This window comes from Pelophylax lessonae (genome assembly GCF_965119305.1).
Source record: "Pelophylax lessonae genome assembly, chromosome: 11".
Classification (NCBI taxonomy): Eukaryota; Metazoa; Chordata; class Amphibia; order Anura; family Ranidae; genus Pelophylax; species Pelophylax lessonae.
In genome coordinates this window covers 173,568,747-173,595,442 of record NC_138778.1, presented here as the reverse complement: position 1 = coordinate 173,595,442, position 26,696 = coordinate 173,568,747, and the positions used below count along the sequence as shown (strand labels likewise).

The 26,696-nt window shown below is 45.9% G+C and overlaps 1 protein-coding gene across 1 annotated transcript in view; it reads left to right on the top strand.

The window, feature by feature from the left end:
* SLC35B1 (solute carrier family 35 member B1) overlaps positions 1 to 26,312 on the top strand; it is a 71,336-nt gene extending 45,024 nt beyond the window's left edge. Inside the window, exons 8-10 of the mRNA XM_082271295.1 lie at positions 8,711 to 8,817; positions 22,126 to 22,279; positions 26,073 to 26,312. Of these exons, the coding sequence (XP_082127421.1) occupies positions 8,711 to 8,817; positions 22,126 to 22,279; positions 26,073 to 26,125 (314 nt within the window). The 3' untranslated portion in view covers positions 26,126 to 26,312. The remainder of the gene's footprint in view (positions 1 to 8,710; positions 8,818 to 22,125; positions 22,280 to 26,072) is intronic.
* The last annotated feature ends 384 nt before the right edge of the window (positions 26,313 to 26,696 follow it).

The window sequence follows — 26,696 nt, the reverse complement described above, 5'->3', positions numbered from 1 at the left end:
AAAGCCTCCTACCTAAAGTGTAATTGTAAGCTGAATACAGCTATGTGTGGACTGTTTTTTGCCTCTTTAAATTTTGTTAAGCCAGTCTTCTAATTCAGACATCCCTTTCACACTCTGTTGCCCAGTTACACTCTGCTGGCGGCTCTTACCTCCATCCACAACACCTGCAGCAGGGCACAAAACCCCCCCCCCCCCCGGGTCCATGCCACCTGAGGGGGCACAAGACCCCCCCCCGGGGTCCATGCCACCTGAGGGGGCACAAGACCCCCCCCCCCGGGTCCATGCCACCTGAGGGGGCACAAGACCCCCCCCCCCCCCCGGGTCCATGCCACCTGAGGGGGCACAAGACCCCCCCCCCGGGTCCATGCCACCTGAGGGGGCACAAGACCTCCCCCGGGTCCATGCCACCTGAGGGGGCACAAGACCCCCCCCCCGGGTCCATGCCACCTGAGGGGGCACAAGACCCCCCCCCCCGGGTCCATGCCACCTGAGGGGGCACAAGACCCCCCCCCCCCCCCCGGGTCCATGCCACCTGAGGGGGCACAAGACCCCCCCCCCCCGGGTCCATGCCACCTGAGGGGGCACAAGACCTCCCCCGGGTCCATGCCACCTGAGGGGGCACAAGACCCCCCCCCCGGGTCCATGCCACCTGAGGGGGCACAAGACCCCCCCCCCCCGGGTCCATGCCACCTGAGGGGGCACAAGACCCCCCCCCCCCCGGGTCCATGCCACCTGAGGGGGCACAAGACCCCCCCGGTCCATACCACCTGAGGGGCACAAGACCCCCCCCCCCAGGTCCATACCACCTGCAGGGTCACAAGGACACCCTCCCCCCCCCCCCCTCCAGGTCTCTACCACATGGTATAAAAGTCCCTGTGTTGAAGTGGGAAGAAAAGGAGTGCAAGATACAGAGAGGGGGAAAATGTAAGGTGCACAGAACCCCTATGGCGGGTGTAAGGAGAAGGTGTATTATAGAGTGGGGGGGGGGGGGGGGGTTGTCAGCAGTAGTTGGGGGGTATTATTGGGGGGTTGTAATAAGCATCGCCCCCATCAGTTGTAGAGGGAGGGGTTGGAATGGGGGGGGGGGGTAATATGCAGAGCCTCCAGTCAGCAGCATGTGTGGGTTTTAAAGGAGGGGAGTTGTATTACCTCATGGCAGGTGTAGGGGTCATTGGGGGAGGGGGTATTATGGAATGGGTGGTATTTATTGCCCCTGACAGATGTAGAGGGTATCAGAGAAGGGGGAGGGGATGCAGCAGGCAGAGCTCCTGGATAGTCAGTTACATTTCTGCACTGCAGTCAAAGCAATCCAGCTTGGTCCAGATCCCAGGTTGCTATTGGATGATGGAGCAGCAGTTCATCTCTGTGATCTCCCCTGCAGTCCGCAAGCTTCGTTTGTTTAGTTGGATTACTGTAGTTCCTGATTGGCTCATAATGTTGGCCCTTGAATGTTGATTACAGGAGGCTGGTACAAAACACAGACTTTATTATTTTATAAACATACATTAAAGTATAACATATATAGGGCAGGCCATACATTATACAATTTTCTTTCATTCAACCACAGCTTGAAGGAAAGGAAAGGTGCTTCATTCCCCCATCAACACAGTCAGTAAATCCCTCCCCTAGCGCTATTGTGTTCTTCCAGCAGGGAGCCTTCCCCACCGGCAGAATACAATGATCACTGCTGGCAGCTATAGACGTCAGCAGTGATCAGGCAGAACCCCCCCCCCCCCCCGACAAGCGGGTTGTACTGAAGTTGATTGATGGATCTACTTTAGCACAACCAACCAACCTGACTGTAGATGGATCGAAACTCATCCAGTTCAACAGGAACCGGCCAAATTTTGATCCATCAATGGCTAGCTTAACTAGAGTAAGTAGGGATCTTTTTATACTGATCTATATGTGGAAACCACAAACCCCTACTAAGGAGAACCTGCACTGTGTGATATATAAAGGCTGCCATTGTTTATTTTATTCTGAAAATGCTGTTTGCCTGACTGTGTTTTTGGATTTATTACATAAAAGGGGTTGTAAAATAAAAAAACAAGCATGCCTTTACTTACCTGCTCTGTGCAATCTTTTTGCACAGAGATTAGAGACTGATATCGTTTTTTTCTAATACCGATATTTTGGTCATCGGATATCGTTTTCGGCCGATATTTTTGGGCATGTATAACATTTTTTTTTATTTTTCCCAGGTACTCTTGAGGAGGGATCTGGGGGTCTAAAAGACCCCAAACCCCTCTTCTGCACTGAAAAGCATTCAAAATGCTGAGTTTGGCTGATTTGAATGCTGTCAGTTTTTTTAATGTGGCGCCAGACAGTACCTGGAAGTGATGTCATGACATCACTTCTGGGTTGTTTACATGGAGACCCGATCAGAGCCGAATGCGGCTTTGTTCGGGGTCTTCTGTTCGGCGGCCGTGCAGGTAGGATGCCCGGGTCTCCCGGTGGGACGGGAGACCTGGGCAAGCCACGGAAGGCAACGGGAGACATCCTTGTAATGACAGCGGCGCATCGGTTGTCATTACAAGACAGCCGACCGTCGGCTATGGACGCCGGTACCAGGGTGATGCCTCTAGCTGCAGGCATCACCCCAGGACATGCACTTTCCCGAAATATCGGCAATATCGGTAACCTCAGGGGCCGATTCCGATATATCGGGGAAAGTGCATATCGGCCCCTGATATATCGGTGGTGCCGACAATCGGTTGATCCCTATTAGAAATACACTATATTCCTGAAAGTATTGGGACACCTGCCTTTACACGTAAATTAACTTTAATGGCATCCCAGTCTTAGTCCGTAGGGTTCAACATTGAGTTGGCCCACCCTTTGCAGCTATAACAGCTTCAACTCTTCTGGGAAGGGTGTCCACAAGGTTTAGGAATGTGTCTATGGGAATGTTTGACCATTCTTACAGAAGAGCATTTGTGAGGCCAGGCACTGATGTTGGATGAGAAGGTCTGGCTTGCAGCCTTCACTCTAATTCATCCCAAAGGGGTTCTATTGGGTTGAGGTCAGGCCTGTCAAGTTCCTCCATCCCAAACTCGCTCATCCATGTCTTTTTATAGACCTTGCTTTGTGCACAGTCATGTTGGAAAAGGAAGGGGCCATCTCTTAGGATGTCAGCCATAATCCACTTGGCTCCACTTGAAGTATTTTTAAAAAAATCATTGAATTGACTCCATACAGTAAAGTCTCCACTCAAAAACCTCCTGTCCTCGATGCGTTTTACCACTCCTGACTTGTTTACAAGGATAGAGGAAGTCAAATGCTTGGTGAAACGTGTTCAGGAAGGTGGGTTTTTGGGTGAAGACATTATTGTATGCGGTCAATTAATTGATTATTAAAAAAATACTACATGAGTAGCTAAGTGGAGTGCGTCTGACATTCTTAAATATTTTTAATGGAGAGCATGACCAGCACCCAGGATGTCCATGTACAAGACAGGAACACAAAAAAAAGGGCGCACCGACCTAGCGCATTATCCTCAATATAGGCTTTATTATTAAAACATAAAAATGGCTACTCACAAACGCAGGTGAAAATCAATCACATCAAACTCATGAACTTGAGTCTCAGAAGTAGTCCATACAGGTGTCCATAGTCTCATTCAGATGACCTGACGCATTTCGAGGCATAGGCCTCTTCCTCAGAGCCACTCTCACTCAGGCCAGTCTTGAGCAGAGCTTTGGATCTGTGTGTGTTTCTATCCTTGAGATGCAATTAGATAGGTGTGCCTAATTATGGGGCCACTTGGTATATTTTATATGGTTTGATAAATGAGACCTGAAGTTCATTCATTCTACAAAATACAAGTATGCAGCTATTGTACAAATAATCAGATGTTTAATTATTATTATTATTATACAGGATTTATATAGCGCCAACAGTTTGCGCAGCGCTTTACAATGCGAGGGAGGATTTAATGTTATTTTCCATTCTGTATGGTAGGTTTTTAGGCTGCAAAAGGCACCAATTTCCCCTCATTTGAATTGTAAATCCCTTTTCATAATTCATGTGTATCATGGGTAGTTTGTCTGATGTCGGTGAAATTGAATTGCCACATGCATATTACGCCGTGGAGAGGTCCTATTTCATACACAGTAGTTATGTTTTGTAGTGACTGGTCAAGGTGAAGCTTTGTTTCAAACACAGGCCACTAGGTGGCACTGCCACCCTCGCTATCTATATTTAGACAGCGATCGTGGAGTGCATACAAACAAAGGCGAATGGCTTGGTACGGGTTTAGGGAGATACAGTTTACTAGTCTGTAGTAGAGCGTACACACAACAAAGGCTTGGGGGTTTTTTTTTTTTTTTTTTTTTAATCCGCCAGATAGAAATATTCTGCAGGATTTTTTTGTTTTTGTCTTAAAAGACAAGGGCTGGGAAATAAGTCCTTTATAATATTTAATGTATTCCATATGCTTTATCTATGCGATACAATATCTCACACCCCTCATATTTTTGTAAATATTTTATTCTATCTTTTCATGTGACAGCACTGAAGAAATTACACTTTGCTACAATGTAAAGTAGTGAGTGTACAGCTTGTATAACAGTGTAAATTTGCTGTCCCTTCAAAATAACTCAACACACAGCCAATAATGTCTAAACCGCTGGCAACAAAAGTGAGTACACCCTTAAAGTGAAAATGTCCAAATTGGGCCCAAAGTGTCAATATTTTCCAGCATTGCTTTAACCCTCTTTGGCATGGAGTTCACCAGAGCTTCACAGGTTACCACTGGATTCCTCTTCCACTCCTCCATGATGACATCACAGAGCTGGTGGATGTTAGAGACCTTGCGCTTCTCCACCTTCTGTTTGAGGATGTCCCACAGATGCTCAATAAGGTTTAGGTCTGGATACATGCTTGGCCAGTCCATCACTTTTACCGTCAGCTTCTTTAGCAAGGCAGTGGTTGTCTTGGTGTGTTTGGGGTCGTTATGTTGGAATACTGCCCTGCGGCTCGGTCTCCGAAGGGAGGGGATCATGCTCTGCTTCAGTATGTCACAGTACATGTTGGCATTCATGGTTCCCTCAATGAACTGTAGCTCCCCAGTGCCGGCAGCACTCATACAGCACCAGACCATGTTACTCCCACCACCATGCTTGACTGTAGGCAAGACACACTTGTCTTTGTATTCCTCCCCTGGTTGCCGCCACACACTCTTGACACCATCTGAACCAAATAAGTTTATCTTGGTCTCATCAGACCACAGGACATGGTTCCAGTAATCCATGTCCTTAGTCTGCTTGTCTTCAGTAAACTGTTTGCGGGCTTTCTTGTGCATTATCTTTAGAAGAGGCTTCCTTCTGGGACAACAGCCATGCAGACCAATTTAATGCAGTGTGCGGTGTATGGTCTGAGCACTGACAGGCTGACCCCGCCCCCCCCCACCCCTTCAACCTCTGCAGCAATCAGACGTCTATTTCCCAAGGACATGCTATGGATATGACATTGAGCATGTGCACTCAAATTCTTTGGTCGACCATGGCGAGGCCTGTTCTGAGTGGAACCTGTCCTATTAAACCGCTGTATGGTCTTGTCCACTGTGCTGTAGCTGTTTCAGGGTCTTTGCAATCTTCTTATAGCTTAGGCCATCTTTATGTAGAGCAACAATTCTTTTTTTTCAGCTGCTCAGAGAGTTCTTTGCCATGAAATGCCATGTTGAACTTTCAGTGACCAATATGAGAGAGTGATGACACCAAATTTAACACACCTGCTCCCCATTCACCCTGAGACCTTGTAACACTAACTAATCACATGACACCTCGCAGGGAAAATGGCTAATTGGGCCCAACTTGGACATTTTCACTTAGGGGTGTACTCACTTTTGTTGCCAGCAGTTTAGACATTAATGGCTGTGTGCTGAGCTATTTTGAGGGGACAGCAAACTTACACTATTATACAAGCTGTACACTTACATTGTACCAAAGTGTTATTTCTTCAGTGTTACATCAGTCACATAAAAAGATAATAAAATATTTACAAAAATGTGAGGGGTGTACTCACTTTTGTGAGATGCTGTATATGTATATATTTTTTTTTTATTTTCCATTTTGGGAAATGAGACTAGTGTAGTTCATCTTAGATGTATGTTAACATAGGCCGAAATTGGAGATCATAGTTTTTAAAGGACATATAATAACCTTGTTGCCCCTCTCAGCAGCCCCTTGTCCAACACTACTCCTCTCGGCCAATCCCATTTCTCCTGGGCACCACTTTTGTGTTCGCAGAGCCGCCACACTGGGCTTATCTCACTTTTTACCTCTGTGAAGCCTCTCTCCTTGTAGGGCAGGGGTCTGCAAAATTTCTAAACAAAGGGTCAGTTTGCTGTCCTTCAGACTTTTTAGGTGGGCCAGACAGAAGTTAAAAATGCATTAGTTGGAGTAGAAAATGCCCCATCTTTGGTGACATTGGTAGGAATTGTACCCCATCACTGGTGTCATTAGGCCCCATTGTTGGTGTCAATGGGAGGAACTGTGCCCCATTATTGGGCCCAATTGTTGGTGTCATGTGGTGGAGCTGTGCCCCTTCGTTGGTGACGGTGAATGAAATGTTGCCCAGGGGCCAGATAAAAGCAAGCAAAGCACTGCATCTGGCCCCCAGTTTTGAGACCACTTTTGTAGGGTTATGGTGGCTATACATGCTTTAAGTAATTATCAATGTTTTTATTTTTTTCTGATTGATTTAGTCTGATAGGAATAATTGACAACCTATTCAGTCAATATCACACATGAGAGAGTCAATTTGTAAGCAGTAGTTGGGTGACATGCTTATAAGTCATCAATCACTGTTTTCTCCAATGCAAGCTCATAATCTGATTGTAACGTTTAAATTCATGGCCAAAACATCTCGTTGCTGCTGGTGGAGGCAAGACAAAAATCTTAGTTTGAACAAATTCAGTCTCATTCAGGGGTCTCCAAACTTTCTAAGGGCCAGTTTACTGTCCTTGGGGCATTACGGGGGCCAGACTGTGGCTGATGGAAGTAGAAAATGCCCTGCCATCAATGAGTGTAAGCAATACCCTATCACTGGTTTTAATGGGAGGAATAGCGCCCCATTGTTTGTAACGGTTGGAGGAACAGCGCCCCATTGTTGGTGTCAGTGGAGGAATAGTACTCCATTATTGGTGTCAGCGGGAGGAATAGTGCTCTATTATTGGTGTCAGCGGGAGGAATAGTGCTCTATTATTGGTGTCAGTGGGAGGAATAGTGCTCTATTGTTGGTGTCAGTGGGAGGAATAGTGCTCTATTGTTGGTGTCAGTGGGAGGAATAGTGCTCCATTATTGGTATCAGTTGGAGGAATAGTGCCCCATTGTTGGTGTCAGTTGGAGGAATAGTGCCTCATTGTTTGTAACGGTTGGAGGAACAGCGCCCCATTGTTGGTGTCAGTGGAGGAATAGTACTCTATTGTTGGTGTCAGTGGGAGGAATAGTGCTCTATTGTTGGTGTCAGTGGGAGGAATAGTGCTCCATTGTTGGTGTCAGTTGGACGAGTAGTGTCCCATTGTTGCTATCTGTTGGAGGAATAGTGTCCCATTATTGGTATCGGTTGGAGGTATAGTGCCGTATTGTTGCTCTCAGTTGGTGGAATAGTGTCCCATTTTGGTATCAGTTGGTGGAATAGTGCCCCTTTGTTGGTATTGGTGGGAGGAATAACACCCCATCATTAATGTCAAAAGGAGGAATAGTGCCCCATTGTTGGTGTCAGTGGAAGGAATGATGCCACCATTATAGGCATCAGTGGGAGGAATAGTGCCCCAAGGTCCAGATATAGGCAATCAAAGGGCCACATCCAGCCCAGGGCCACAATTAGCAGACCACTGGTCTAAATCATTCAGAAGAGAAGTTCTAGTTAATTGTTTGCCAATTTGATCATTTTGACTAAAATCTCACATCGATCGGATAATCTAAGCATGTATGGCCACCCCATACAGAGTAGGCTGAACTGAGACTCAGTAGGGTAAGTTAATTTGCTAGCTTTAGCCACCCTGTACTGAAATGATCAGCTAATTACCTTGCTCTAGCACAGGGTACATAGCTTTTCTAGCAAGGTATGCTGCTGATAATATGACCAGTATTTGCCTACACAGCAGCTCGTATTATAAGTGGTACTAAACGATATCCTTACTCTCTAAAAAATAATCCATACACATTCATTACTTAGGGGCCCTTTATTCTATTTTTCGTAAGATAGTCCCTTTATGTGTTTTTCTGCCGCCTCCATGAGCTCTTGAACCTCTCCTTTTCCCCCTTCACTTCTGTTTGTTTGGAATGAGCAGTTCACATTAGTTGTAATCATGTGCACTGCTCTATGCACACTATATATCCCGTAATTCATAGCCCATCTCAGGATCGAGCAAGAGAGGGAGGCAGTGTTCTTACATACATTGGGACCATGAAGACCAAACCTAGCCACCCTCTACCGGGACGTCAGATTGCAATGGCCAAAAAAAAGAAAGCAATTTTGGGATTTAGAGGAGGCTCAGAGCAATATAAAGGATACCTACTGGAATAGAATTTCCTTTATTTAAATCCAGGTTTAGTATAATTTTAAGGTACTCTAAGTCACTTTGAGAAATGGGATGAAGTGGTGTTGGGGGATCTCTTTAAATCGAAGTTCTAGAAGGTGCTAGCAGGGAACGGGCTTTCCAGATATCCGTGTGGTCTACCATTGTCTTCTTCTTCTGCAGGTATCTTGTTTACTGGAGAATTATGGGAGTTTGTGAGCTTCACAGAGCGTTATCCCTTTATCATCTACAACATTCTACTCTTCAGTCTGACAAGCGCCCTGGGCCAGGTAAGATAAGTGGTGGCAAAGCTTCATTTTTCATGAATTACAAATGTTTTCATCTAGGACTGTCTGAACTGGGATCAGACTTGTCGGTGTTCATTCCATATCAGGACAAAGCCCAGGAATCTGGTTTCTGGCATGACTATACAACTGACATCGAAAGCAGCCCATACATTATGCAATTTTTGTTTTTCTTCAACCACAGGTGGAAGGTAAGAAAATTGCTTGATTACCCCATCAACACAGTCAGTACTTCCCGGCTGGCAGAATACAATGATCCCTGTTGGCTGCTATAGCCCCTGGCAGTGATTGCATGCAAAAAATCCGACAGGCTTGTTGTACTGTAGTCGGTCAAATCAACTTCAGTACAACCAACCTGCTCATAGATGGATCGAATCTTGGCTGGTCCCTGATGAACTGGATGAGATTTGTTCCATCTATGGTCAGCGTTACTCTTTTTTTTTTTTTTTTGCTCTTGTTTGTCCCTTATTGCCTTGTCTTGGTGCCTTTTGTAAAAGGAGCTTACACAATGTACCCCGCTTCCATCCCCATGCTCTAGTTCTAGGTGGTGCACTGGGGTACAGAACCTGGCCAGGATGTTTTTCTTGCAAAGGCTTTTTGGCGCTGGACAGGGCAGAGTCAAGAATTTAGAATCATGAATAAAGATAGGTATTTTACGGGGGCTCTTTCCTCCCATGTAACTCACACGTGCGGTGGCAAAATCAGTGGGCTCAAACACCTACATGCCTCACATACAGTGCATCAGGATAGTATTCACAGTGCTTCACTTTTTCCACATTTTATGTTATGTTACAGTCTTATTCAAAAAAGGATTAAATTCATTATTTTTCGCAAAATTCTACAAACAATACCCTATAATGACAACATGAAAGACGTTTGTTTGAAATCTTTGCAAATTTATTAAAAATAAAAAAATGACAAAATCCCATGTACATAAGTATTCACAGCCTTTGCCATGACACTCAAAATTCAGCTCAGGTGCATCCTGTCTGGTCATGCTTGAGATGTTTCTACAACTTGATTGGAGTCCACCTGTGGTAAATTTAGTTATTTGGACATGACTTTGAAAGGCACACACCTGTCCATATAAGATCCCACAGTTAACAGTTCATGTCGGAGGACAAATCAAAGCCATGAAGCCCAAGGAATTGTCTGTAAACCTTAGAGACAGGATGGTATGGTGGCACAGATCTGGGGAAGGGTACAGAAAAAATTCTGCAGCATTGAAGGTCTCAATGAACATAGTGGCCTCCATCTGTAAATGGAAGAAGTTTGGAACCACTGGGACTCTTCCTAGTGGGCGACCTGGTCAAACTGAGCAATCGGGGGAGAAGGGCCTTAGTCAGGGAGGTGACCAAGAACTCAATGGTCACACTGACAGAGCTCCAGTGTTTATCTATGGAGAGAGGAGAACCTTCCAGAAGAACAACCATCTCTGCAGCACTTCACCAATCAGGCCTGTATTGTAGAGTGGTCAGACAGAAGCCATTCCTCAGAAAGAGGCACATGACAGCCCACCTGGAGTTTGCCAAAAGGCACCTGAAGGACTCTAAGCCCATGAGATACAAAATTCTCTGGTCTGATGAAACAGATTAAGCTCTTTGGCCTGAATGGCATCGTCATGTGTGGAGGAAACCAGGCACCGCTCATCACCTGGCCAATACCATCCCTACAGTGAAGCATGGTGGTGGCAGTATCATGCTGTGGGGGATGTTTTGCAGTGGCAGGAACTGGGAGACTAGTCAGGATTGAGGGAAAGATGAAAAATGAAGAGAATCAATATTTAACCACTTGCCGACTGCCTAATGCCGATCTACGTCGGCAGTCAGCCCCTCACAGGCAAAGTGACGTAGGGCTACGTCACTAGCTTGTGAGGGTCTAGGGAGCGAGCGCGCGCCCCCGCATGGTCACGGACCCCCCCCCCCCCGCGCATGTGACCAGCGGACCCGATGTCCGCTGGTCACTCGGCGATCGGCGGGGGAGAGGGAGAATGTCAGGCAGCTTGTGTAAACAAGCGACCTGTCATTCTCCTCGGTGTAAAGACACTGATCACACGGATCTACTATGTAGATCCGTTGATCAGTGTCCTTACAGCTCAAGCCACAGCCAATCACAGTAGAAAGCACGCCCCTAGGGACACACACAGCCCCTCCCTCCCAAATAAAGTTAACCCCTTCACTACCAGTGTAATTTTACAGTAACCGTGCATATGTATAGCACTGATTACTGTAGAAATGTCACTGGTAACCCCAAAAGTGTCAAAAATGTCAGTCAAGGGTCCGATCTGTCTGCCCCAATGTCGCAGTACCGCAAAAAAAATCGCAGATCGCCGCCATTACGCGTTAAAAAAAAAAAACAACAAAAATGACAAAAATCTTTCCCTTTGTTAGTAAACGCGATAACTTTTGCGCAAACCAATCAAAATACGCTTTTTACGATTTTTTTTTTTTTTTTTTTTTTTTACCAAACATAGGTAGCATAAAACAAATTGGCCGAAAATGTTAAAAAATTTTGATTTTTACATTTTTCTTGGGGGGAATTTCATATAAAAAAATGTGAAAAATATTGCTATTTTTGCAAAATTGACGCTCTTTTTTTGTTTATAGCGCGTGATCAAAAAATCGCACAGGTGATCAAATGCCACCAAAAGAAAGCTCTGTTTGTGGGAAAAAAAGGACGCCAAATTTGTTTAGGTACAGCGTCGCACGACCGCGCAATTGTCCGTTAAAGTCACGCAGTGCCGAATGGCAAAATACCCCCTGGTCGGAATGGGGGTAAAATCTTCCGGGGCTTAAGTGGTTAAACAGTGTAAACAAGATATCAAAACCCTGACCGTACACAAAATATGTAATTTGTCTGGTTTACACTTACAAAAGTCAACACAGCATGACAAATTGTCAGCCTCTGATATTTATATACAGTTGTAAAAGTAACTGATTTTTACAAACTATCATTAAATTTACTGACGGTTGGTAACTCTGGGCACCACTAACAAAGAGACATAGCTGTCATAGACCGCTCTCGGTCTGTACTAATGATCAGGAACTGGTGGCACCAGCTCCTGATTGATGTGACCACTGTGACTGCAAGTCAGTGGTCACATGACTAGGCAGACCTTTTTGACCCCAGGCATATGAGCCCAGTTAAAGGGACACCTTGGCAGGCAGGATGGGGTAAAGGCAGCATCACTAAAGGCAAAATCTTTTTTAAATTTTGGATAGAATGGAGAGGGAGTAGAACTCCTGTCAGTGTGTATTGCTGTCTGTGCCCCCGTTAGGGAGATTCACTCTTACCATTTATCATTGAAAGTAAAAACCCTAAAATTTGGGTTGACACTAGAACAGTAAAAGAGGGGAAATCCTCCAATGGGAATACCCTGGGATTCTCTCACTTTGGAGTGATTTTCTCTCACTTCCTGTTTTGGCTATAGAAGAGGACATGAAGGGAAATCTTCCCAATGGGGCACAGATGGCAAAAAAAAAAAAAAAAAAATAGGGTTTTAACCCTCCCTTACTCTATCTAAAAAATAAAAAAATAAATTGCCTTTTAGTTACACTTTAACCACTTCTTGATGGCTACAGCGTGGTCCTTCAGTTCTGGGAGTAATTCCTCCCAGAACCACTTCCCTCATGTGATTGCTGTGACACAGATCGGGGTAAAGGACCAATCACAGCGGCCCTTACCATGTGATCCGCTGTGTCCAATCACAGCTCATCACGTATAGGCAAACTTGTTGGTTATCGGCATTCCTTTCCTCACGCGTTGTCATGGCGCAAGGATAGGGGAGACAGTAACCAGCAAGTGTGACAGGGAACATTTACACTGATAATCAGTGCAATGATCATCAGTGTCCTAATCAGTGCAGCCTCAGCAGGGTTCCATCAGTGCAGCCTCAGCAGGATGACAGGGTCCCATCAGTGCAGCCTCAGCAGGGTTCCATCAGTGCAGCCTCAGCAGGATGACAGGGTCCCATCAGTGCAGCCTCAGCAGGGTCCCATCAGTGCAGCCTCAGCAGGGTCCCATCAGTGCAGCCTCAGCAGGGTCCCATCAGTGCAGCCTCAGCAGGGTTCCATCAGTGCAGCCTCAGCAGGATGACAGGGTCCCATCAGTGCAGCCTCAGCAGGGTTCCATCAGTGCAGCCTCAGCAGGATGACAGGGTCCCATCAGTGCAGCCTCAGCAGGGTCCCATCAGTGCAGCCTCAGCAGGGTCCCATCAGTGCAGCCTCAGCAGGATGACAGGGTCCCATCAGTGCAGCCTCAGCAGGATGACAGGGTCCCATCAGTGCAGCCTCAGCAGGGTCCCATCAGTGCAGCCTCAGCAGGGTTCCATTAGTGCAGCCTCAGCAGGGTGACAGGGTTCCATCAGTGCAGCCTCAGCAGGGTCCCATCAGTGCAGCCTTGTCAGTGCACATTCGTAAAGGAGAAAAATGACTTGCTTGCAACATTTTATGACAGAAACAAACTAAGAGGAACAGGTTTTTTTTTTTTTCAAAATTCTTTGGTCTTTTATTTTTATGTTTAGCAAAAAATAAAAAAACCCAGCGGTGATTAAATACCACCAAAGGAAAGCCCTAGCGGTCTCAAAAAATGTAATTTGTGTACAGCATTGCATGACCGTGAAATTGTCATTCAAATTGCGACAGCGATGAAAGCTGAAAATTGGCCTGGGCAGGAAGGCAAGGAAAGTACCTGGTATTGAGGTGGTTAAAGTGAAATTGTCCTTTTTAAAGCTCATTCACATCGTAAGGCTTCATTCACACTGGCACTCCTGCAAGTGACCCAATTCTCAACCTTTTATGCCTCCCCGATCACTCTCACTTCACAACCTTTATGCCTCCCCGATCACTCTTTCCTGCGTTTTTTGATGCTCCTCATTTAGGTGAGTTTACATGTATTTTTCTGCATTTAAAGCTTGTGATCAGATCCTGGGTGCACAGATTTCTATTTTCCCTAAACGCAGCCAAACACAGGCACACGCATAGTGTGAATGGCGCTATTACAAGTATTTATTTCCATTTACAAATGTCCTCTAAATGCAGATTTGTGAATGAGGCCTGACCCCTCCAATAACGGGCGGTGCATTGTGTTCTTGGTTGTTTGGAATGGGACAGATCCTGTGCATTAAAATGCAACATGCAAGAGCTTCTCCCAATGTGCTGGAACATGTCCACAGGAAAGCAATAGATTTTTATTTGTACAGACAGACAGTGAATAAACTCTTCTATCCACCTCAAAGGCCTTGCAGTGAAGTTCCCCCACTGTTCCCATCTCTCTGCTGCCCCTGCTGCTTCCATTATTGCTGCATTAGAAGATGTGCTGTGGATGTTCCTATATACATCTAAAAAGCCCAGGAGCAGGTTCATTGATGGAAGAATATTAACTGACCAGTGCTGTAAATTATGAGTTCATCGATGATCATCCACCACTGGGATACTAGTCTTGGATGCAGGTCCGGTGCTACCATAGGGCGGCTTAAGCAGCTGCCTTAGGGCGCAGGATAGGGAGGGGGTAAAATCCGAATCCACAGCCACTTGCTCGGGATTCCGATTTTCTCTATCGCTCATTGACAGACGTAGTCTTCTTGATTCTCAAGAGCTGGGTTATGTTGTCTCCGCAGGAGTAGGACTAGGCAGAATGACAAAACGTTCTGGCTCCACCCTAGGGGGCAGTCCCTGAGGGTATATCCTCCCTCTCTCTGCTACAGGGAATCAGTTTTTTTCTGTCTAGTCAGGAGTAAGGACCTAAGTTCCTTGCTGGGATCTTTTGGTCTTGGCAAGACTTTTTTTCTTTAAGAAAAAGACATTTTTTAGGTAGTTTTCTCCAGTGTTTTTTTCCTGTGAGATCTTCAAGCAAAAATGCCGGACTGGGCGACACTTGTGGTCACCCCAGCCGGCCTACGAGCGCATGCAGACCATGGCATTGCGCTTGGTCGGCCGCGACATATTCAAGTAAGTATGCGGGGCCGGGCGACGGGCTGGATGTTGAGATCCAGTGGTCACCCCGGTTTCTGCCTAAAAGCGCGTGCAGACCAGTGCGCTGAGTCGGCCGCGACGGAGTCCCAGTAAAGGGACTGACTTTGCGAGTTAAAAGCTCGCTTGGACGCCAGGACCAGAGAGTCGAGGCGTCCACAAACCCCCACCCCGGTGGAGAGGGTATTGTGAAGAGAGGGTGCCTGTCGGTTCGGTATGGTGAGTAAACGTTCCCTTTTTTCCTCATTATGAGGCAGTATATATTATGGGCCCCTCCATATATGGTCAGTATATATCTGATACTTACAAGTCCCCCTTGTAATACAGCATGGGTTTGTGGGAAGTGGACTTGGTTCAAGAGCTAACACTCTACCCAGCAGACTGTAACATTACAGCAGACATAGGAGGTATAATCCTACCTTATGTGCAGTGTATCTCTGTAGATCCATATGTCACCTCTCAGCAGAGTGCAGGTGGATGTGCTGGGAAGACGATATCGGCGGTCCGCCGCCATTTTGCCGTAGACCGAATGCATATATGTCCTCAGGTCACGCCGGCCGCCATGTTTTTGGAGTCTTATGTCTCTTCTATGGGGGCGGCCATGTTTTGTGAGCCCAGCTTCCTCGTGGAAGGCTGGGAACGCCGGAAGGCGTACACAGGGGGCGGAGCCACGCCTTCTGCCCGGGAAAAAGCAAACAGCTCCTTCCAGTCTGTGTAAGACAGACGCTGGCTGCAGTTTGTTGGAAACTGCACTGCATCGGTTGGTGAGCCTTGGGGGTCCCTCTCTCTCTCTCTGGGATCGAGAAGCAGGTACTCTGAGGGGCGCTATTGCGCTAGGGGGAGACACACAAAAAAAAAAAAAAAGAAAAAGTTTTTTTGTTTTCGCTGGCAAAAGTGTCCTGTATTAACATGGACCCTGCCACTCATGTATCTCCTCCGGATCCCCTCGAGGGGTCTGCGGGATCCTCCAGCACCCCATTGACAATTGAATCTTTGTCAGCTATTATGGAAACTTTTGTGTCCCGGGTGGAAGTGGCTTGTCAGGGACAGGGCGCAAGAAAGCGACCCCCGCCTAACCCCTTATTATCTGAAACCTCGGATTCAGACTCTGAGCCTATTTCTGCAGTTGCAGGTACTTCATCTGGTATTGGTGTCTCGGGTCCTGTCTCTTCAGACAGTGAGGAGGATGTTTCGGCATCCGCCATAGCCCGAGAGGAAGCGTTGGTAAACGCACTCATTGTATCTGTTCAAGAGACTTTAAGGTTACAGGGTATTCCATCAGAAATAGCTGAAACTGAGATCCCCTTTGGGACTAAAAAGCGCATCTAAGTAGCAAAGGTTTTTCCATTGCCCAAATGTTTTGGCAATCCAATCGATGAAGAATGGCGTCTGCCAAAACGCACTTTTAATATTTCTAAACGCATTGACAGGCGTTATCCGTTTGAGGAAACCCTTATTAAGAAATGGACAGAACCACCTGTGGTGGATTCACCTATTGCTAGATTGAATAAAGCCACGGTTATTCCTTTAGAAGACGCTCCGTCTTTTAAAGATCCAGTGGATCGCAAGATAGAAGCTATGTCTCGCACCATGTTTTCCTTGATTGGATCAGCTTTCAGGCCAATAATTGCTATTGGTCTGGTTTCGCAGGCTGTAACTGAATGGACCAAGTGGTTACGCCGGGACTTAGAAGAAGTCCCTCAGGCGGTATCAGATTTGTTGGAACAAATGATACAGGGGTTACAGTTTGTATGTGATGCGGCGTTAGACGCCACTCCATTAATGGCGCGAGCATCAGTCTCAGCAGTGGTTCTCAGGCGTACACTGTGGCTAAAAGGTTGGTTAGCCGACCAAGGTTCCAAAAAAGCATTGGCTAATATCCCCTTTTCAGGAGAGCGTCTATTTGGAGCCAACTTAGATGAGATCATTAAGGATCTCACCGGTGGAAAAAGCACCTTTTTACCGCAAAATTTTAAAGGTAGAGGAACTCGTCAAAGACGAGGGCCTTCTTTTTCTGCTCACAAGAGGTTTTTTCGTCCAGCGGGTGAAAAAACTAAGTCCTCCAAAGCTCCTGCAGGAGGCGTCAGGGGTCGTTGGTCGGGCAAGCAAAAGCCCGCCCCCTCCAGACCTGAAGATAAACCATCCGAAGCCTGAAGGTGCGCCCCCACCCATAACTGGGGTGGGGGGACGTCTTCGCCGGTTCCCGGATCCATGGCTTTCCAGAATCCCGGACAAATGGGTTTGCGAAGTCATAAAGTCAGGGTACAAGATCGAGTTTCGATCTCTCCCACCGGCGCGATTCTTCCCTTCCAATATCCGACTATCTCCGGATCGTCTAGAAGATCTGCGGAGAGCAGTCACAGATCTACTACAACAAGGAGTGGTAGTCCACGTTCCTTGGACAGAACGGTTTCAAGGGTTTTATTCAAACCTGTTTACAATACCCAGGAAAGAGGGCAAAGTGCGTCCAATTCTGGACTTAAGAGCGCTCAATTCTTTCGTCAACATAAGAAGATTCAGAATGGAGTCCATTCGCACGGTAGCAGCCTTCCTGCATCCAGGGGATGTCCTAGCGTCCATAGACATCAAGGACGCCTATCTTCACATTCCCATTTTCGCAGGACATCAGCGTTTTCTACGCTTTTCCGTAGAGGAGAACCACTATCAGTTTGTGGCGTTACCTTTCGGTCTCGCCACGGCTCCGCGGGTCTTCACAAAGGTGTTGGCCCCAATGTTGGCACTTCTGCGCCAAAGAGGTATATCGATTCTAGGTTACCTAGACGATCTTCTGCTTCATGCAGAGTCTCCTCAGACCTGGCTACAAAACATAGAAATTACTATGATTTCTTTACAGGAATTCGGGTGGCTGGTGAACCAGCAAAAGTCTTTTCTGGTTCCCACCCAGAGGCTCGAATATCTGGGTCTAATTCTAGACACAGTCAGGACAAGAGTTTTCCTTCCGGTAGGGAAACTCCGAAAGATTCAATCAGCAGTCCAGTTGTTACTGTCCAACAGCTGGTCTTCCCTTCGGACTTGCATGAGGGTTCTGGGGTTGATGGTGGCTTCATTCGAAGCAGTCCCATTTGCCCAGTCCCATACCCGAATTCTTCAGCAAGAGATTCTTCTCAGATGGAATCGGAATCCGGAATCCCTGGACAATCAGATCCGATTGAGCAAACAGACCAGAGAGTCTCTGGTTTGGTGGCTTCGGTCTCCAATGCTCAGCCAGGGAAAGTCATTTCTGCCAATATATTGGACGATAGTGACCACGGATGCCAGTCTATCCGGATGGGGAGGAATTCTCGGTCAGTTATCTGTCCAGGGACTTTGGTCCCCGGAAGAATCCAGATTACCGATAAATGTATTGGAACTGAGAGCGATCAGACTTTGTCTGATTCACTGGACCGAGCAGCTCCAGGGCAGCCCGGTTCGGATCCAGTCGGACAATGCCACGGCCGTGGCTTATGTCAATCATCAGGGGGGCACCAAGAGTGTCCGAGCGGCCAAAGAAGTGGCTTGCATTCTTCGCTGGGCGGAACGATTTGTTCCAGCAATCTCTGCGGTGTTCATTCCGGGGGTGGAGAATTGGCAGGCAGATTATCTCAGCCGTCAGACCCTGGATCAGGGGGAATGGTCCCTCCATCCAGACGTTTTCCACCAGTTGTGCCTACGGTGGGGCACCCCGGATGTGGATCTGTTGGCATCACGATTCAACAGGAAAGTTCAGAGATTCGTGGCTCGCTCCCGCGATCCTCTAGCAGAAACCGCAGACGCACTGATCGCCCCGTGGGGGCAATACCAGCTAATATATGCCTTCCCTCCTCTCGCGTTACTGCCAAGACTTCTTCGCAGGGTAGAGGAGGAAGGAATCCCAGTAATCCTGGTAGCTCCGGACTGGCCTCGTCGAGCTTGGTACGCCGACATGGTCAGACTGGTGGCGGACGTCCCATGGAGACTTCCTCTCAGGGAGGATCTACTGTCTCAGGGACCGATCTTCCATCCTGCTTTACGATCGCTGGCTTTAACGGCCTGGCTATTGAGACCCAGGTGCTGAAGGACAAAGGTTTGTCAGCTTCAGTTATTCCTACTCTAGTTGAAGCAAGGAAAGCGACTTCCAGAAAGATTTATCATCGCACATGGAAGTCCTACATTGCATGGTGTGAACCTTTGGGGTTCCGTCCTCGGTCTTATTCGATTAGTCGAATATTGGCTTTTCTGCAACAAGGGGTTGAGCAGAAACTGGCCTTGAGTACTATCAAGGGTCAGGTCTCAGCATTAGCTATCTTCTTTCAGAAGCCTTTGGCTACTCATTCCTTGGTGCGGAATTTCATCCAGGGGGTGCGACATCTGGCTCCGCCAGTGCACGCGCCGTTACCCCCCTGGGATCTTAATTTAGTGTTGACGGTTCTTCAGAAACCTCCCTTTGAAGATATTAGGGAGATTCCTCTACCCACGTTGTCCCAGAAGGTGGCCTTCTTGGTGGCTATTACTTCTGCACGCAGGGTGTCAGAACTGGCCGCATTATCTTGTCGTTCACCATATCTGGTGGTTCATAGAGATAAGGTGGTTCTTCGTCCGAATCCATCCTTCCTACCAAAAGTGGTTTCAGAATTTCATCTGAATGAAGAAATTGTATTACCTTCCCTGTGTCCTAAGCCCAGTCATCCTCGGGAGTTTGCGTTACACTCCTTGGATGTGGTCCGGGCGATCAGGGTATACTTGAAAACGACAGACTAGTTTCGCAAGACGGATTCACTTTTTGTGATCCCAGATGGACCCAAAAAGGGGTTGCCTGCATCTGCCGCGACCATTTCCAGATGGATCAGACAGACGGTAGTACAGGCTTATTCTATTAAGGGTCGGGAGCCCCCGTTCCCTGTTAAGGCGCACTCCACTCGGGCACTTAGTGCGTCATGGGCCTTTCGCCATCAGGCGTCAGTGGTCCAGGTGTGCAAGGCGGCTACCTGGTCGTCGGTGCATACCTTCTCTAAACATTATAAAGTTGATGTAATGGCATCGTCTGATGCCTCATTTGGCCGCAAGGTTTTGCAGGCCGCAATTTGAGGAGACCAGTGGTCTACCTCGAGGGTTTTTTTCCGTTGGAAAATTTTTTCTTTTAGTCTCATTCTTTGTTTATAATGAGCCTTTAAAACTTCTAGTTTGGCACCGGTTGGGCCTACTAGATTGGATTTGATTTTGTCAATCCCACCCCTCATTTGTGGCACTGCTTCTGGATGTCCCAGCTCTTGAGAATCAAGAAGACTACGTCTGTCAATGAGCGATAGAGAAAAATGGATTTTTGTAAGAACTTACCGTAAAATCCTTTTCTCTTAAGCTCATTGACAGACGTAGTACCCGCCCCTCTATCATTGAGTTGGGTTGGGTTAAATTCTCTGTACTGCTTTAAACAGAACTGATTCCCTGTAGCAGAGAGAGGGAGGATATACCCTCAGGGACTGCCCCCTAGGGTGGAGCCAGAACGTTTTGTCATTCTGCCTAGTCCTACTCCTGCGGAGACAACATAACCCAGCTCTTGAGAATCAAGAAGACTACGTCTGTCAATGAGCTTAAGAGAAAAGTATTTTACGGTAAGTTCTTACAAAAATCCATTTTTTTTTCCAGTGGTGCAGATGTGTCTTTACACCCTCCCGGCCGCTTTACCAGCTGGGAGTGTGTGTGTACTTTAGTAAAGCTTACTATTGGCTTTCATGTGGAGGTGATTCAAGCGGCTGTAAAGCCGACTGTCACTTCTACCACCACCACAATATGCTGCCTTTCCCCCCGCCATGTACACAGAGCTCCGCTGTCCCACCTGTGGCAAACTGCACCTTCACCTAAGTAGACAAGGGTCCTTGCACTGGCCCAGCTTGGATGGAAATGCTCAGTAAAATCTATATCTGAGTTTAACCACTTGCCGGACGCATATTTTCTGTGGCAGATCAACTCTATTGTGCGGAATCATGTACCTGTATGTCATTTAGTGCAAAAGCCACTGGGTGGTACACGTGCAATACCGGAGGCTTGAGCACACACTGATTAGATAGAGGGAATGCCAATCAGCGAGTCTGGCGGACCCGTCGTCCACCGGCCACCCACGATCTATCCCCAGAGAGGCAGAACGGCGATCTGCCTATTTAAACAAGGCAGATCGCCGTTCTGACAGGGAAGATGATGGAGATCTTGTGTTCCTGCTAAGCAGGAACACCGATCTGTCTTCATCCAGTCAGAGCAAGCACCCTCTAGGGACACACGTTACCCTTTGATCGCCCATGATGGTAACCCCTTCCCTGCCAGTGTCATTAGAACAGTAACCGTGCATATTTTTAGTACTGATCCCTGTATTTGTGTCACTGGTCCCCAAAAGAGTGTCAGGTGTCCAACTTGTCCGACGCATTGTTGCAGTCCTGCTAAAAAACGGCATTACTAGTAAAAAGCAAAAAAAAATCCATGAAAATATCCCATCGTTTGTAGACGCTATAACTTTTGTGCAAACCAATGGATATACGCTAGTTGGGATTTTTTGTACCAAAAATATGTAGCTGAATACATATTGGCAAAAATTGATGAAGAAATTCAATTTTTTTACTATTTTTTTTTTTTGATGTTTTATAGCAGAAAGTAAATTTTTATTTTTTTTTTTCAAAATTGTCGCTCTTTTTTTTGTTTATAGAGCAAAAAATAAAAACCGCAGAGGTGATCAAATACCACCATAAGAAAGCTCTGTTTGTGGGAAAAAAGGACATAAATTTTATTTGGGTACAGCGTCGCATGTGCAATTGTCCGTTAAAGTAACGCAGTGTCGTATCACAAAAAATGGCCTGGTCATTAGGGGGTAAAAACTTCTGGGCCTGAAGTGGTTAAAACAAACCTGAATCTTGCCAATGCAGGGAAAAGGAACTGGTTCTCTCTAATGCTGTCTTCAGCAGCAGAATATACTTTTCTTTGCTTCCCTGCTACTGTATTCAGTATTAAAGAAAAGGCTCAGTACTTCCAGGTATGGAAGAGCATGTGATGGTGCTGTTGCTTACTGATTGGCCATCACTGTCACATGGGGGCAGTTAGACCAATCTCAGGGCTGTGTAAGCAGCAGTGGTTTTGATTCAGGGGATCAATCTATTAATGGAATATTTTTCTTCCTGTTTTTAAAATGGGCAAAGTTTCTCCGGGGGGTTTGCTTTACTATGGACCAAAATTTCACTTGTTGGGCTACAATCTTTTTTTTTTTTTTCTTTTTTTTTTTTTTTCAACCTTAACCACTGTGACCGTAAGATTTTATTTCATAGTCTTGATCATCTAAATTGTGACTTTTTCTGTTCCATTTCAGACCTTCATATTTATGACCGTGGTGTACTTTGGTCCCCTGACGTGTTCCATTATCACAACCACCCGGAAGTTCTTCACCATCTTGGCTTCGGTACTCATATTCTCCAACCCTATCAGTAGCTTACAGTGGGTCGGGACTTTCCTGGTGTTTTTAGGTGAGGATATTGCACCTCTATTTTTATTCTTTCTTAGGTTTTATTTTTTGGAAAATAAATCTGATTTAGTTTTCCCCCTAAATTCCTCAGTACTGATACCTTAGTAGGTAGGTAGGTATATAGGTGGGTTTTTATTGCGCAGCCATCTTTCATTGAGCCTTGTGATGGAACAATCATCCCTCTTTATTCTTACTGTGTTGAATGGAAAACTGAAATGAGCACCAATGTAACCATGTATATGCAGCATGGGGCAGCACAGTGGCTAATTGGTTAGCATTTCCACCTAGCAGCACTAGGGTCATCTGTTAGAATCCCAGCCATGGCACTACCTGCCTGGAGTTTACATGTTCTCCCTGTGCCTGTGTGGGTTTCCTCCGGGTACTCCGGTTTCCTCCCACCCTCCAAAGACATGCTGGTAAGGTTAATTGGCTCTTGTCAAAATGAGCCCTATTATGTGTATGTATGTATGAGTTACAGGCCTTCCATTGTAAGCTCTTTGAGGGCAGGGACTGATGTGAATGTACTATATATGTGGAAAGCACTGCCTAAATGGACGGTGCTATATAAGTACCTATGATTAGTAAATATATACCACACCTGGTGGATACCCATGGAAGCTGGACATCACTAAAGTAGACACGGCTACTACATTAATCTCCACCTGATTCCATGTCCCATGCTGAGAAGCTTGCCTCCTGCATTCTGACATTCTGAACCAAAGAAGTCAGTTGCTCAGCATAGGCACCATTCAAAAAATGCAAAGTATTCTCTGATTGGACGAGGTGGAGAGGTGGGGCTTTGCCATTGTCTCTTTTAAAGGGGAACCAAAGTTTGCAATACTTGCCATCCTGTCAACAGTCCAATATCCACAAATGTAATCGTTGGTTACAGCATCTTCTCCCTGGATTCCTCCAGGTGTCAGTTCTTGGCTGCCTTGATTGGGTGGCACAGCATGGCATAATTCCCATTAATGTGCAAGAGTTTGGTCACACAGGCACTGTGCCGGTAATGCAACTCAGTGTACATTCTACAGAACACTGTGAGCAGGCAGGTAAGATTTATTTCATTACAGAAGAGACATTGCATGCCTCTTCTGGGATAAATAGTCTGCCAGCGGGTAAGCTTACAGTATAATTAACCACTTAAGGACCAAGCCTATTTCTGACACAGGTTGTTTACAAGTTAACATCAGTATTTCTCTTTCGTTCATTGACGGACACAGCTCCTGTCATTCTTGATCATTGGGTTATGCTGCCCCCTACAGGAATAGGACACTAGGCAGAAAAAAACTTCTGGCTACACACATTGGCAGTCCCAGGGGGTATACTCCCTCTCCCTACTATAGTCACTTACTATATTCAGTAGTAAGGACCTACCTAGTTCCTTGCTGGGATCTTTGGTCCTGGCAAAATTTTTTGTCCTTTGAAAGTAAAAGAAAATCACACATTTTGGGTTGTCCCCAGAAAGGTAATAGAGGAGAAATCTTCTAATTTGAACACTAGTTCTGGTGACCTGTGGGTCCCCGGTGATTTCCCTTAACCGCTTCCGGACCGCCCCACGCATTCATACTGTGGCAGGGGGGTCCTTAAGCCCAAAATCACGTACCCGGTGATTTTGAGAGAGGCAGAACGGCGGTCTAGCTATGTAAACAAGGCAGATCGCCGTTCTGTCAGAGGGGAAGATGGAGATCTTGTGTTTCTGCTAAGCAGGAACATGAATCTCTGTCTTTCTCCAGTCAAAGCATCCCCCACACAGTTAGCAAGCACTCCCAGGGAAAACATTTAACCTTTTGATTGCCCCCAATGTTAACCCCTTCCTTACCAGTGTCAGTACAGTGATGGTGCATTTTTTTTTTAGCACTGATCTCTACTGCTGTCACTGGTACCCAAAAAGTGTCACCTAGTGTCAGGTTTGTCCACCGTCAGTCCCCATTTTACAAATTGCCATATCGCAAAAAATTGCCTGGTCATGAAGGGGGTAAATCTTCTGGAGCTGAAGTGGTTAATTTGCAGGGATTTCCTCTCACTTCCTGTTTGGCTATGGGACAGGAAGTGAAGGGAAATCTGCCAAATGGGACACAGATGGCAAAAAAAAAAAAAAAAATAGAAAATCTGACAGGGTTTATAACATAGTTAGTTACATAGTAGGTGAGGTTGAATAAAGACAATAGTCCATCCAGTTCAACCTGTGTAGGTGTGTGTGGCTGTAATCATCTCACATACCCCTGAATGTTCTGATCCTTGAGATGTAAGTCTAAGAGTCTCCCTTGCTTTATCAAAAATGGAAAAAAAAAGTTTTGCCTATAGTTCTACTTTAATTTGGCCATAGGTGGATCGAATCTCAGCTGGCCCAGCAGGAACCATCTGAGATTCGATCCATTAATGGGCAGGCTGAATGTACCCAAGTTGATCAATCAATCAACTTGGGTACAACCAGCCTGCTGGATTTTTGGCATGCAATTATTGCTGTCCGCTATAGCCACTAGCAGTAATCATTGTGTTCTGCAGGCAAGGTGGTATTCCCCCATCAACGCTAATTATGTTGATGGGGTTATCAAGGGATTTTCTTGTAGGAAAGAAAATCAAATCCTCTATGGTTTGCCTTATGCCTCGTACACACGATCAGATAATCGTACGAAAAAAGTCACTTTTGAATTGATCGCATGATGATCTGATCATTAGTACACATATTTCGACAGCCAATCACGACATTTCATCCAACAAAATCCAAAGGGACAAACACGAAAACTTTTGTCGTACGATAGCCTTGCGAATGACCATCGTTTATTCAGTACAGTATGCGTCCGCTAAAAATCGATAGACAAAGACCGCGCATGATCAGAAACACTAAAATAACCTGGAAAAAGCCTGGCTGCCATTGTTTCTGTTTTGCACCATCTGACATGTAGGTACGCAACCAGGTAGCTTTTCTGGAATCGTACGAAAAAAATCCTACGTTTGGTACGCATTGTTGAATTCAATACTAGTATCATGCAACAAAATGCGAACGATAAGTCGTCCGGATTATCTGATCGTGTGTACGAGGCATTAGAGTGCCATCCTAACAGGTCATGACAGTGTAAACATTGAATTATTTACATTTATCCTGGCTACATTGCCATTGCAGAGGAGGACTAAAAAATGGAAGGCATCTGCTCCACCTATTTAATGGGGAGGGAATTATTAAAGTGTCTGAGACAAGTTTTAGCACTTTAATGCCAGTTCCCAAAGCAACCAATCCGCTTTGATCTTTAGTTTTTCATACACGGCTTTGAAAATAAAAATGTAAAAGCAAATCAGGAAGGAATTTTTCCCCTGCTGGAGCAAATTGGATCATGCTTTGCTGGGGTTTTTTGCCTTCCTCTGAATCAACTGCGGGTATAGGATTGTGTATATGGGATTGTATGGTTGTGTTTTTTTTTTTATTGGTTGAGCTAGATGGACTTCTGTCTTTTTTCAACCTGACTAACTATGCAAGATTGGCTGCGTTCCAGTTGAGTCAAAGTTTGTGCCATGGGCAATTAATGGGCGATTACATTTTTTTTTTTTTTTTAACACAAATGTGGAATTACCCTTTACCATTATAGGAGGAATGACCATTTGCTCACATCATTGCCTTGTTGCTAAGTGATCAGGATAAGGGGGGTTTGGTGTTATTGCCAGTCGGACTTGGCAGTCACCCTGCGACAATGAGCCATCGTCATGTACTCCTAGTATATGACTGTATAACTCACGTGTTATGCCCACTCTCTTCCTGTCATACTCACCGCATTGCGTTTTTGTTTTTCCTACAGGTCTAGGACTGGATGCCAAATTTGGCAAAGGATCCAAAAAGCCATCCCACTGATATCCTTTACCGGGAGCCGTCACATGACGTATTCAGACCTCATTCACTCTTACAGCTTTCTAATTATATTGTAACTTTTTTTTTTTTTTACTAGAACCATGTAACATTGACTTATATTTTATTGATGATGGAAGGGAAACATTTTTATTGGAGTAGCGTGGGTGTATTAAAAGACAGACAAGATGGAGTATGTCTCACTGCCTTCACTTCTGTATAATTTAAGAGAACTGCGATGTACGGGAGAAGGAATCTATAGTGCTTTCAGGACACTTCGGATCACTAAATCTAACCAGTTAACACTTTTTGCCTTTTCCTCGCAATGGAAGAGCCCATTGAATGGGGGCCTTGGTGTGACACCCTGAAAACGTGTCGGTGAACTCCACGCTGTTACATCATCACTTTACATAAAACAGAATGAGGGAATCTTCTATTGCTTTGTTGGAGGTGACATTTTTTTTTTCCTGGTTCAGACCTGCCCAACTGTGATTCGCTAAGGATGAAGTATGGCTGCACAGTCCCAATTTCTGTTTTTTCACATTTTATTTATTTTTTTAATTCATCTTGTGAAACC